A 13,931-nucleotide genomic window follows, 5' to 3' on the forward strand; every position below is an offset into this window, starting at 1 on the left:
TCCTCAGTTTGGGTACTGGCACCTCAGACGGAGCTACTCCTCCAGTCAGGTGACTGACTGGCTGCCCAGAGGAGCAGGGAGGATAGCAACCGGGGTCCAGGGGATGCCAAGGACCGCCCAGTGTGTGCATCCACAGGGCGCTTCCCTTCACTGGGCCACGTGTGATCTCTGTGTCCTGTCACATCTGATCATCACTGAGCCCCAGGAGGTTGGTGTGGTCATCTCCTTTCTACTGGTGAGGCAACTGAGGCATCATAGGGTGAGATAACATGCCCCAAAACACACAGCCAGCAAGAGAGAGATGCAAAAGGGAGCAAGCCCATGGTGACTCTAAGATTTCCTTTCTGTCCTTGCGCTGAACCATTATTATGCCCTTTTTCCTCAAGGAAAAGGATGCAGTCTAAAGAAAATGCATAAAAATCTGACTGAGAAGATTCAACACGTTTGTATTATCACGTAGGTACAGAAGCGTAGCACACAGAAGGGGCACAGTATACTGCCTGGGTTCGTCTCATACTAACTCCTCAATAGAGGCTCACTCTGGGTCCTGCTGAGGTTAGTGGTGCTCTTGTAAGACAGCTGGAGGCATTGTTCTTCTCTACTCCTGGGGGTAGAGGCTTTTCTCATGAAGAAGTCTCTTTTCCCTAAACACTTAAACTTCTCTTCATACCTGCAGGAGCTGCCTTAGTTCCAGGCATCATCATTTCTCGAAGGGAAAATAGCAGAGACTCTGAATCCTGCTCTTGCTGTGTGAACATGGGCAAATCTTTACCCCTTCCATGCCTCAGTCTCTTCAGCTGTAGAATGGGGACACCATAGAATTATTGTGAGGGTCACGTGCATTAATATATGTAAAGTGCTGAGAATGTTGTCTGACACACCCTAAGTGCACAATCAATGTGGTGTTTATTATTATTTAATAGTAAAGCATCACCATTACCATGAGACAGATAAGCCTTTATAATTTCTAATTCTTTGGTCAGATTTTGAGAAGCCCTACAGTGTCTTGGGCTTCCCTGGTGGTACAGTGGTAAAGAACCCCTCTGCCAGTGCAGGTTAGATGCAAGAGACACAGGCTCGATCCCTGGGTCAGGAAGATCCCCTGGAGAAGGAAATGATAGCCCATTCCAGTGTTACTGCCTGGGAAAATTCCATGGACAGGGGTTGCAAAGAGTTGGACACAACTGAGCCTGCATGCATGCACAGTGTCTTAGCTAGAATAGTGTAACTAATGATAGTAATTTAGGGTCTTTTCTTACTGGTTGGTGATGCCGACTCCATGGACATGAGTTTGAGCAAGCTCTGGGAGCTGGTGATGGACAGGGAATCCTGGTGTGGTACAGTCCATAGGGTCACAAAGAGTCAGACACGACTGAGCAACTGAACTGGCTTACTGGTTGACCTGTAGAAAGATACAGTAATCAGATGTTAAAATATTTAAGGGGCAATGTGCTTTCGTGGTTAAGAGCAGAGTTGGTGCCGTCACTTTTGAGGATGACCCTGGGAAAGTGAAAAAGAACCCTAAGCCTTTATGTCCTCATTTGCCAATCGGAAGCTAGTGTTGACCTCCTGGGAGAGTGTGAATGTTTAACTAGGCATTCAAGTAACCGGCATGTCTGTATGCTTGGTAATGTATTGTTTTCATCATCATTGTTATTTTAAATGCTCATAATCATATGAAGGTATTTATTTCTGTCTTGTATCATTGCTTTCTAGTTCTTTGAGAAAGTTGAGGAATCGGGTCTGGAATCCGAAGGGATCTTTCGACTTTCAGGATGTACTGCCAAAGTCAAGGTACCAAACATTGTCTCTCTTCCTCGTTAGAGATCTCAACGAGCTAGATCAGTTCACACAGGCATCATGTGTGGTGTTGTCATCATTTCTGATTCCATCGCTTAGCGCTGTAGAGCATTCCTCAGCACCTATGGCTAAGTGTTATTCCATGATCCTGAGTTTTGCATTCTTTTAAATTAAAGCAACAACAATAAAAAGCGAACAACAATGAAAGAACACATCAATTCACTCTCAAAAACTGCCGCTTGTCTTGTCCCATCATTATTTTGGGGGTTAAACACTTCAGTTTTTTTTATGTTACTCTCCATCATAGAATTCACTGAGCCAGTATTAGATGACCCGTGGTATCTATTGTCAGTTGTTTTAAACTTAGAAACATTCTCTGGCTTTCCTTTTAATGGACATCCTTATAGGAATTTGTAGGAATGGCTGTAACCACTAAAATACTCCCTCAGCAGTTCTGAAACCCGGTTCCATTTAAGGTAATGTTAGCGTCTACATCTAAAACCACCGTGCGGTGGGAATTCCTTTACTTTCTTCTCTCTGTATGGAGGCTAAGTCTTCAGTTCAGCAAAGAAAAGAATTAAAGGAAAGCTTTGCTCATCCGTTTCCAGCAAGACATCCCACTTGCTCTGCCGGTGCACAGATGAAGAGTCCCTCTCTGCCCTGGGTCACCCCCTGGTGGGTGGACCTGGAGACACGAGCAGTTATCAATAATGAATCCTTGAGGAAAAAAACCTCAGGGAGAGGGAAAAGGGAGCTTGTCTGTGTTCAGAACTATTAAAAGGAATTGTGTAGGGGCGGGAAAGCATCTCTTCCCTTATTCATTTTGGCATATGCTTTGGGAGATTCTATTTGTATCAGAAATCTCAGTCTTATATAGAAGTATGACGAGATATTTTTCAAGGTGGAAACTGAGAATAAATCGGCTGTGTCTATTGGAAGCTCCAGAAGGCAGGTGCTGGGACCAAGTTAGGAGGAGAAGAGGGTTACAGGGGGACCTCACTTCTCAAGGATCGAGGGTCGGGGGAGGCGGGCTTGGGGGTGTCAAGCCTCAGACCAGGTGCAGGTGGGACCATCAGCCTGTGCCCTCTCAGCCCTCACCCCGGGGAAGGGCCCGAGGCTGAGCAGAAGGTGCCAGCAGCTGGGGAGTCAACCGCCTGGAGTGTTTGCAGATGAACAGCCAGTTCTGTTTTGAAGGGAGACCTGAGTGGTGGTCCACACTTTGTCACTGCATGTCTCTGGGACCCGTGACTTCCTTGGAAGTAGAGATTACTAAATCCTGGCACAGGTTCACTTAGAAGGCAGGAAAATTCCTAATGGCTCCTTAAGGTTAATACTTGCTAAATGGGATCTGGTTTTTGTTTCAGGTTCTCACAGGAACAGTTTTTACACATACTTCTAAATAAATGTGTCCTAAATCCAAGAACAAAAGCTATCACTTTTTGGTTAAGTCTTTGTGGTTATATCTGTACAGTCAGAAAACCAAAATGAAGTCAGGAGAACAAATTTCCTAAACTGAATCAGACTCCATCCCTCTAAACCTCCTTCCATAATAGGGAAGCTGTATTTGTACATGTTCTTACTGACCCTTATTCTGTGTGTGTGTGCGTGTGTGTGTACACGCATTAGTAGGGAAGAGTGGGAGCATAATGGATATGATTTAAAATTCTATTTTTGAAAATAATCCAAAGGAGGAAACATTACACATCATTTCTTGTGTGTATGAAGTTTAACATCATAGCACACGTTGCCTTTCTCTAGCTAATCTTTAATTGAAAAGCACTTATCAAAAGCCAGTAATTCCTTTAACGTGCTCTAATAGACGCATGCATTCCTAAACCATGTTAGGTAAAAGTCCCTTTTGGCCCCTAATCGGTTTTATGTAGTTTCAGCCTATTTATTCCATTTCTTGTCCGTCCGAAAAACATATTCCAGATGTTTTCGTGGTTTGAGCTCCGGGAAAGCCAGTGTGGAAGAACTCCGGGTCAGTGAACAGAAACAAGGGAATATTGCAGTTAGAAAGGCATTGCAACCTGATACAGCCAAGGGGTCTTTATTTCTTCCCATTGTTCAAACTTGAAACTTAAAAAAATGTTTTCATCGGTTAGGCTATTTTTTTCTAGAAATGTGCTTGGGGAAAGAAAGTTAAAAAAAAAAATCTCCCTCATAATTACCGTCAAGTCGTGCCAAGTAGCTGACTCTAACCCTCAGGTATCACTGTGGGTTGTACTTTCAGAGCCTGGTTAGACTCACAGGGAAGCATCCCTGGGGGACGCTGTGGGATTAACCTCGCAGGGCACCAACCGCTGAGCCCATCCTGGACGTGAGGCCTCGGGTCATTTGGAACCAATTTAATGGCTCGGTGTTCCCAGTAATTTTCTTTTCCACAAATGACAGAAATTTGAGCCAAACACCAGGGAGTATATTTTATGGAAGAAAGCAGACTGCTTTGACGTGCACAGCTTTCTTTTTTTGACTCGTTTCAATTATTCAGAGGCTGCTGTAAATGTTTTGTGAGGATGTTACCTGTTCTGCTGGTTTCCTGCCCTGAACTGGTTTTTTGAGGCTGAAGGTGGGTTATTTGCATTTTTGTAAAATTACCTCAGAAGGAGAAGCGGGTTGGATATTTGCTCAGACGAGGACCTGGCTCCTGATCCCTGCCTAGTGTCCTCATTGACAGTGTAAACATCCACACGTCTCTGGTGAGGAAGAGCCAGCCCCTGGTCCACCCGGTCCCTTGTTTAGGACACCGTGGAGCTCCGCAGCGGCTTCCGCTGTGCTCTGCTCCAAACTCAGGGAGGGCATCCTTCCCTTTTTTGTTGGCCCTCTCGACAGAACGAGGTGCTATTATTCCCCGAATAGCACTCCACATGCACACAGGTTTCCCGTAGGAATAACACTAGCGGTCGTAGCGGAGACGAGGGAGGGTAAATGCAGCCAGCACTTACTGAACGCTCTCTGTATGCACTCCCCGCCCCCGAGTTCTGTGTTATCCAGTTCAATCTCTGCGAGGTTGTTTTAATATCCCTGTTATGCAGTGGGAAACTTCACAGGCCTTCAACTAGACCGTTGTGGAACTGGGCTAAACACCTAAAGAATGTGGTTATACCCTAAAAATGCATTCCAGTATACAGTAGGTGCAGACAAATGCTGCTCTATTCCACTTATGTGAGGTACCTAGAAGAGTCAGATTCCTAGAGTCAGAAAGTACCTTGGTAGATGCTGGGGTTTGGAGGGGGGGGCAGTTGGAAGATGGGGCAGGGAGCGGGAGATGTAGTGTTTACTGGGGACAGAGTTTCAGTTTAGGAAGGTGAAATGTTAGGGAGATGGATGATGGTGAGAGTTGCACAACGATGTGAATACACTTAGTGCCACAGAACTGCACAGGTAAATGTGGTTAAAATAGTGTGTTTTATATTCTGTGACTTTTACCACAGTAAAAAACAAAAAAAATTTTTAAATGAGTGTGGTCCTAGAGCCTGCCCTTGATCCTGGGGCCATGTTTCCCCATAGGTGACAGGGAAGCGCTGGTAGGTTTCAATGACAGTCACCCAGTGTTTCAGCCAGCCTCCTGTGGCACAGGTCTGTGAAAATGGATCTGAATTATCCTGCTCTTGCCCGTGCTTCCTGAAAACCAGTTTCCCCTTGGCTTTAGGGCAGTGGTACAGGCAGCGGGAAAGGGAAACGTTGGCTCCTCTCCCTCCGCTTCTTGTCAACAGCACCGCCTTCTGCCCATTATCCCAGCCCGCAATCTGCGAGCCATCCTGGACTTTTATTTCTCCCTCTGAGTCTCACATTCAACCCATCGCCGCTTCTTGAGAATTTTCCTTCCTGGGTGTTTCTTAAATGCCGCCTCTTCTTTCTGTCCTGCAACTGCACACCCAGGTTAGTCGTCGATTATCTGTCACCAGAAATGCCAATGGCTGCTTTCCGTTTCCCCAGCCTGATCCCCATCAGTGCTGAGCCCCTCACCCACCCCACCCCCAGATCACTTTTCCACCCAGCCATCAGAGAAGATAAATCTCACCTTGTCGTCCTCTAGCTTCTCTTGCACATTCAAGGCTGGAAGACTTGGGCTTCTCGTGAGAATAAAGCAAAGGCCTTAAGGATTTTTCACAGTTGTTTTTTTTTAAAGTATCCTTTTTGAAGCAGTTATTGTCAGTTGGAGAATTGACTATAGCTGCCTGGTGTTATTGGTAAACTCTGTAGTTCAGGTAGCAGTAGAATACCGGTGGAGGGGGAGGGTACTGGCCATCAAATCAGTTAATAATCTAAAATGGATAACCCAAATCAATGTAAGGACATTTAGTGATTCTTTAAAAAAGTATTAACACAGTGTTCCAAACCTTACGAAGCACTGGGCAAGCACGCAGGCATGTGGAAGACATGTGTCCATCTTGGCATAAAACTTCTGTATTTGCTCCAGGAAGATGTCATGGGTATGCATGTTGCAGTGAGGTCATAGTTCCTTTGCTGGGTTAGTTTTCATTCTGTATGTAAACCAGCCAAGAGGCATACATCCTTCATTGAATTTAGAAATATTAATACAAGATGAGGTGGCAGAAGGAAGGAATCATTGGGGGGAGAAAAGGAAATAGAGGCTTTGTCAAAATCTAGCAGTGCATTTATCATGTGGGGATAGACAGTATTCTGCCAAAAGGATATAAATGAAGCTGTGATCTGAGTAAAGAACTTTTGTATTTGTACAGATGGCAAATTACTTTAAGATTTGCATTATTCTAAAAGGATTTTAGAGAATGTTTTTTTAAAAATACATTCAGAAACAGCTATTTCAGTTGTTCAATCGTGTTGAAAAAGAAGAGCTTAGTAGATACTGGCATTTCAATCTAATTACAAAAATAGTTTGTGTAATGACAGTTTTTAAAGGGGAAGAGGGAAATCAGGTAGTAAACTCACTGTTTTCCTTGATTTTCAGCAATACCGTGAAGAACTGGATGCCAAGTTTAATGCTGACAAGTTTAAGTGGGAGAAAATGTGCCATAGAGAAGCTGCAGTTATGCTGAAAGCCTTTTTCAGAGAACTGCCGACCTCTCTCTTTCCCGTGGAATATATACCTGCCTTCATCACTCTAATGGAAAGTAGGTGGAAGAAGTTACATGTGAATGGATAAGATACAAGGTCAATGAAGTGGCACAGAGCAGAATAAAGATGCATAGTCAGATGTGATCATAAGTGTATACATTTGCTGTTTCCTGGTAATGCTTGGAAGTATTGAGTTTGATGGTAAACTGTCATCTCTTTGCATGTTTATATTTAAAGTCTGGTCATTAGGATTTAGAGGGTTTTATAATGGTGGCTCAGATGATAAAGAATCTGCCTGCAATGCAGGAGACCCTGGTTTGATCCCTGGGTCAGGAGGATCCCCTGAAGAAGGGAATGGCCACCCTCTCCAGTATTCTTCCCTGGAGAATTTCATGGACAGAGGAGCCTGGTGGCTACAGTCCATGGAATTGCAATGAGTTGGACATGACTGAGTGACTAATACTTTCACTTTGTCATTTTTCATAATCATTAAAAGGCAGAGAGCGTTGCAGAAGAACCAAGGTCTTGAGATATGAATTCCTGCTCAAACATCTCTTAACCATGCAGTCAGCCTTTCTGAGCTTTTTGGCTGCCCCTATAAATTACTGATAATAACTACTTGTCAGGGTTGTTGTGAATATTGAATGAAGACATCTAAGATAGTGCCTGGTATATAATAGTCCTTCAAAAAATATAAGATCTCTCCCTTCTTTAAATCCAACGTCCTGGATCTGATGATGTAGCATGAAACAAGAAAGTGTTTTATCTCTGAAAATTACTATATCACATAGTGTTTCTGAAACTTACGAAGTCACATAGATGAGGCCTTAGCTGAGATGCATGTGTGCATGCATGCTAAGTTACTTCAGTTGTGTCCAACTCTTTGCGACCCCGTTGCAACCCCATGGACTGTAGCCCAACAGGCTCCTCTGTCCATGAAATTTCCCAGGCAAAATTACTAGAGTGGGTTGCTATGCCCTCCTCTAGAGGATCTTCCTGACCCAGGGATCTGAACCTGTGTCTCTTAGGTCTCCTGCATTGGCAAGTGGGTGTTTTACCATTAACACCATCTGGGAAGCCCTTAGCTGAGGTACTTGGATAAAAACGTATAGAAACTGGACAGCATGTGTTGTATTTGGCAGTAAGAAAGGAATTTCATCCTAAGGGTTGAATATTCAAGGAGGTGTGATGAGAGATATTTAGAAAAGTGGAAAGGGGTTACATAGTGTGGGCTTTGACTACTAACTGAGGAATTCTGGGTTCACAGCCTACATATGTATAATCATGCTAAGTAAATGGTGGTTCTGTATGGACAGAAAGAGACCGCGGCCAGATTGAGAAAATATATCCATATAAAGGGGTTGGCCACTGCTCAGTTCTAGAAGAGGTTACCATGCAGGAGTGAAAGCCAAAATCCAGGCTTTAATGATGAAAAGTCTTATTAATAATTTGAAAATGTGAGCCAAAAATTGAAATTTTAAAACACTATAACAGTGTAACAAGTATTAGTGATATCTGCCAGTTTACAACCTTCTGCGGGTTGGCCAGAACCATCAAATCCTTAAAACCACAATGAAAGAAAATAATAACACCATCCTAAGTTTTTTGACAAAACTCGTCCTGAAAATTAGTTGGTTCTCAATCTTTAAAATATTTAACTAAACCAGATTCATAAAACAATCCTTTATGTCTTCAGAGAAGAGACTGTGATTAGAGTCTTTTCTAAGCTTTAATTGACATACTGTGACCAGTATCTCTGTTCTTTGCAAGACGTAGCATTTTTGTTTTATGACAGAAAGAGAGAACTGTTTCTCTTATTCTTTTTTTTTTTTTTTTTAATTTCAGAGATTGTATTGAGTTGGCCAAAAAGTGAGTTCAAGTTTTTTCCATAACGTGTTATGGGGAAAATCTGAACCAAGTTTTTGACCAACCCAATATATTCCCAGTTCTAGAATTTCCAGTGACTACTTTATACCTATTTTCTATTTACTGACCTTGCCTATCTTTTCATTCATTATAAGTATATTTGCTTTCATATCCTTGAGCATAGTTATCAATATGATAACTACTTTATAACTAGTTCTATCAGTATGATAGCTACTTCATAACTAGGTTTAACGTCTGAGTCATCTGAGGATTGGTCTCTGTTGATTGTCTCTTCTCTTGAAAATGGACCATTGTTTATGTCAAGTAACTTTAAACTGTATCTGTAACATGGTGGCTTTTTTTTTTTTTTGGAGACCCTGTACTCTATGATATTTCTCCAGAGAGTGGGGTTTTGGGGTTGGTTTTGCTTTTTGTTTGTATTTGAGCAGATGGTTTGTTATTTAATCCTTACCTACTCCACACATGCATGATTTATGGGGTGAGCCAAGATTTGGGTGGATTTTAAACCAGAATCAGGGCCTTCTACCTCTTGACCTTTCTGGGATTCCCCATAACTCCCCAGTGTCTGTGGTCATCCTGAACCCTGCCCTCTCATTGTTCAGGCCAGAAAGACTGGGGCTTTCTTTTGGGATTTTAGCCACCTCATGCCGTGCTCTCTATGGCCTGACTTCAGACTAATAGCCAGGCAATTGGACACTTCTCCCTGCGCTGTTCCCTAATTCTAACTGTCCAGTCCTATCCTGAATCTCCCTGCTTTTGTTCATTCTCCACTGCCTTGTGTGGCTGCTTTTTGTACTTTGCCCAGAGTTTATAGTTATCTTAAGGAGAGTTGATTGGCAAGGAGCTTACTCAGCCATGGCAGAAACAGAACCTCTTTATTTGTAAGTCAGAAACACAGGAGCTTCTGTAAAGTTTGCTCTCCTGGAAAATGGGCTGCAGAAGTCTTAGCTTCATCTTGATCTGCAGCTTATATACTAAATAGTTCATCAACACAAATAGTGCCACAGAGGGATTTTTTGTTCTAGTTTTTTTTTTTTTTTCTTTTGGTCTCAGGAAATTATACAAGAAGGAATCAATCTCCCATGTAAGACCTGTTCAGAGAATCATGTTTAAGAAGGAAATCATATATAGTTTTTCTTCATACTCCTATTCAGATGTTGAAGCCAGTGTGCTTCAGGGAAGGGAGAGAATCTGGAAAAGATCCTGAGAGGGTTCACAGGAGGGTCCAGGTTTCTCTGTGTGACTTTGAAAGTGGAAAATACTGGATCGTAGTGATTAATTTGATACCAGCCAACCCTGCAGGAAACCCAGAGTTCTGGGCTGTGACCAGCAGGGAAAATGGCCTTTTTCCCACCTGGGGTAAGCTCTAGTTTTAATGAGATTTCTGAAGGGAAAAACAATAGACATCTGTGTGTTTAAGCAACCCCTAGTTTTACTCTAAAATATAGTCTTTTCCACTTTGTAATTTCTCTTTTCAAACTTGGTCCAAAAATTGCCCATAAAATTAGAAGACTAATAATTGATCAGTCAAACCTCAGATACTTTCATGAAAACTTTAATAACTTTCTGGGAAAATAATGACCCCAGGGCAGGGGGGAAAAAAAGACTCAACTAGGATGCCATAAACGAATTAACTGCAAAACGGTTAACCACAAAACAGTGCAGGGCCAGCTTTCCTAAGGGAAATTAAAATGGATTATTTGCCAGTTTAGATTTTTAATCTTAAAGGGGATTTCGTAATTTATCTGGAATTGATGGAAATACAGAGCCTGCATCTGCATCTATTGTTTTCCCCCAGAGGTTTTCTGGGTTGCATTAGAAAATTATAGACAGTCCATAGCCTGCAAGATATGTATTAAAATCATGTCTTCTCTGTCCCCAAACATTTATAGTGAGACATGCTCCCGATGGTGCCTGTGATTCAGACAAACTCACGTCAGCATGCATTAGCCATTTTTAAAAACAACCTGGACCTGTGTCATTTTTGTTTACAAATCTGACATAAAGTTTTAGAAATCCACATGAGGATTTGCTGGGCAATATGACATGAGCCTATAAATACTCCTGCCAACTGTTCCTTCATTTCGTGGTTACTCACATCAGTCATCCACTCCTAACTTGGGTGCCCATGACCTCCTGTGACCTAGGAACTTGTCACAAGAGTGTTTCCACTACTGAAAAGCCAAGTAACTGTAGGCCGCCGACTGCCTTTATCCACTGAGCCGTAAATTGATAGATTTTCCTGCAACTTGAGAGCTCCCCGGGGATTACAGAACTGCACGCTTTCCTCCAGGGCCTCCCCACCAAGAGACCACTTCGGGGAGAAAACAGACAGAACTGGGCAAAGCCGGATGCTCCAGCTTACCCTCCGTTTTCAGCTCAGCCAGTTGTGGATTATCCCTTTGTTGGCTGGATTTTCCTGAAATCCTTTCCCAAAACGGGGAAGGAGCCAGTATTGAGAGCACACAGGAGTAGGATGCCAACCCCCTGGCGACACCTTCTGTCACTGCCGAGGGATAAAACAGTCAAGAATCTCCGGAGATCCAGCTGTGGTCACCTTCCACTGTGGCTCAGCTGGTAAAGAATCCGCCCGCAATGCGGGAGACCTGGGTTCGATCCCTGGGTTGGGAAGATCCCGGGAAGGGAAAGGCTACCCACTCCAGTATTCTGGCCTGGAGAATTCTGTGGGCTGTATAGTCCATGGGCTCGCAAAGAGTCAGACACTTCTGAGCAACTTTCACTTCACTTTCCATCCACATCCCTTTAAGATCTGAAGTCAGTGTCACTGATCGTAATGACACCTACAGAGGTAACTAAGTGCAGGCACTGATGTGAACACTCTATGCATTAACTCATTTAACCTTGGTAAGGGCCCAGTGAGGTAGGAATGATGACAATCCCCATTTTACAGGTGATGAGACAGAAGCATAGGGGTTGAATAGCTTGCCCAAGGTCACTCAGGGACTTAGTAGTCAATGCAGAGTTTGAATCTGATTCTAGAATCTGTGTTCCTAATAATTGTGCCTGGCTGCCTCATTATGTGGAAATAAGATTTATTTTCTCTTGAATCGAGCTTTAAGCCACCTGTTTATAGCATCAAAGTAAAAACAAGGTGTGTGCAAGTGCTTTGAAAAGGGAAGTGTCACACTGATCCAGAATTGTTTTGAGGGTCTCATTGGCCACCTGCCCCAGCACTGGCAATCTGGGATGCTAAAAGGGAGTTGATAGAGCCCATCTCCTGTCCAAGTGAACAGACTCACATTCTTGGTCAGGAAACCCGAGTCTTTGCCACTGAAAGCTGTCAGGCCCCTCCTGTGCCCCCAGGTGTTAGTTAGCAAGAGATGCTGTCAGGATGCTTTAGCGTTATTCAACACGTGGTGCTTGTTTCTGTTTTCTTGTCAGGAGGGCCTCACATCCGAGTACAGTTTCAAGCCTTACACCTCATGGTCATGGCACTGCCTGATGCCAACAGGGACACAGCCCAGGTAGGTTGTATCAACCTCACGGTCTGCCATCAACTCTTACTGGTCAGAAGAAACGGCCCAGGTGGAAAAATGAAAACTGTGTGTATGTTACATATACTGTACAGAATTCAAACTTGGAAAACCAAAGAGCATCTCCTTTTAGGAGTTCAACCTTCTTGGTGAATTTCAGAAAGTTCTGATAGGCATTTATGCGTTGGTGGCCCAGCCAAATTTTATCAACCAGTCGAGCCTGCAGCAAGCCTTTTGCCTTTCCTGACACCCATTCCTGTTCTCCGGAGGAAGCCAGGAAAGAATGTGAGTCCCAGAATCTTCTTTGAACGTTTCCGTTTCATTCATTCATTCAATCTATTAAGAGAAACTGTGTGTCTGTGACGTGCCAGGCACCGGGCTAGGGTTAGGAGTAGGAAGAAGCCAAGATGGAAGGCTTAAATGGAATAACATCAGAAGTAAATGAAACCCTGATTTAAATGAAGTTTCTAGAATGTTCATGTCTTAACCGTAATTCAATTTAAAGAATGATAGAATCAGATTTTTAGAGATCTCCTGATTGGACCTTTTCCAGATTAAGAAAATTAAGCTGAGAAAAGTTATTTCTTCTTTATTAGAACATTTCATAGAATTATATTCCATAGGTCTCCATCCAAAATATTGCTCCTTTTCTTTCAGATTCATTTCTTTATGTTTGCAAAGATCGGGGTCTCTGTTGCTGTTTTGATCTTGATTCTGCATACAGTAGGAAATCGGTTATAAGTACAGCAGGTGCTCAGGCTCTTTTAAGTGAATTGAGGTGAGGATGAACTGGAAAGAGCCCGTCACTTGGGGGCCAGTAAACACGATCCTGAAAACAAAGCTAATCCTTCGTGCTGCCTCTTGTCAGACATTTCAGCTTGGTGAGGACCTTTTCTCCTCTCTGGTGAAACCATCTGCCAATTGTATTACATCCTCCACTCAAGACGAAGAATAGGCAGAGGCGTACAAATGTCTGTTTCTAGTACAGTTTGGTAATTTTCCAAAAGCTGGAAATTTAGTAGCTTTGTTCTCTTTCCTTTTTCTGAACAATTTTTTTTCTATCCAAAAAAATTAATTTGGTATCAGATATCTGGGTCAAAATGTCATCTCCCCTTTCATATCACCGAGGATGTAGCAATGACTGAAGAATTTCGCCCATTTCTAATAGAACGTCCTCTTCATTCTCTCTCTCTCCCCCACTATAAATTGTGACTGGAATGAAGATGAAGCTAGTGCGTTGTGCAAATCAAGAGCTCTGGCTGAGGAGTTAGGCTGCTTTGGGCAAATCCTGGCTCTGCCATCTACTTATGTAACACTGGACATAACTACTCAGTCCCTCCCCACCTTACTTTCCTTAACTGTAAAACAATATTAATATTAAATAATAGTACCTACCTCCCAGGGTTTGGGGTGATGATGAAATGAGTGGATGTATGTAAAGTACTAAAAATAATACCTGGCTCTCAGTTAACCCACAAATAAACAGTAGCTGTGATCACTAGTGTGTGCATATGTTACATGTACTGTACAGAATTCAAACTTGGAAAACTGAAGAGCATCTCCTTTTAGGATTTCAACCCTCTTGGTGAATTTCAGAAAGTTCTGGTAGGCTGTTATACGTTGGTAGCCCAGCCAAACTTTTATCAAGCTTTCTTTTTTTTCAATGGCGAGAGCAACTGCATATAAGCATTTCCCGTTGGCCTGCTGAAC

The 13,931-nt window shown here is 42.9% G+C and overlaps 1 protein-coding gene across 4 annotated transcripts in view; it reads left to right on the top strand.

Annotated features, from left to right (window-relative positions):
• ARHGAP28 (Rho GTPase activating protein 28) overlaps window positions 1–13,931 on the top strand; it is a 138,680-nt gene that overhangs the window by 108,809 nt on the left and 15,940 nt on the right. For all 4 annotated transcript variants that reach the window (XM_061131028.1, XM_061131029.1, XM_061131030.1 and 1 more), the window contains 3 exons: window positions 1,717–1,794; window positions 6,734–6,896; window positions 12,130–12,212. In XM_061131028.1, coding sequence (XP_060987011.1) covers window positions 1,717–1,794; window positions 6,734–6,896; window positions 12,130–12,212 — 324 coding nt within the window. The remainder of the gene's footprint in view (window positions 1–1,716; window positions 1,795–6,733; window positions 6,897–12,129; window positions 12,213–13,931) is intronic.

The sequence above is a fragment of the Dama dama genome, chromosome 27 (assembly GCF_033118175.1).
Source record: "Dama dama isolate Ldn47 chromosome 27, ASM3311817v1, whole genome shotgun sequence".
NCBI lineage: Eukaryota > Metazoa > Chordata > Mammalia > Artiodactyla > Cervidae > Dama > Dama dama.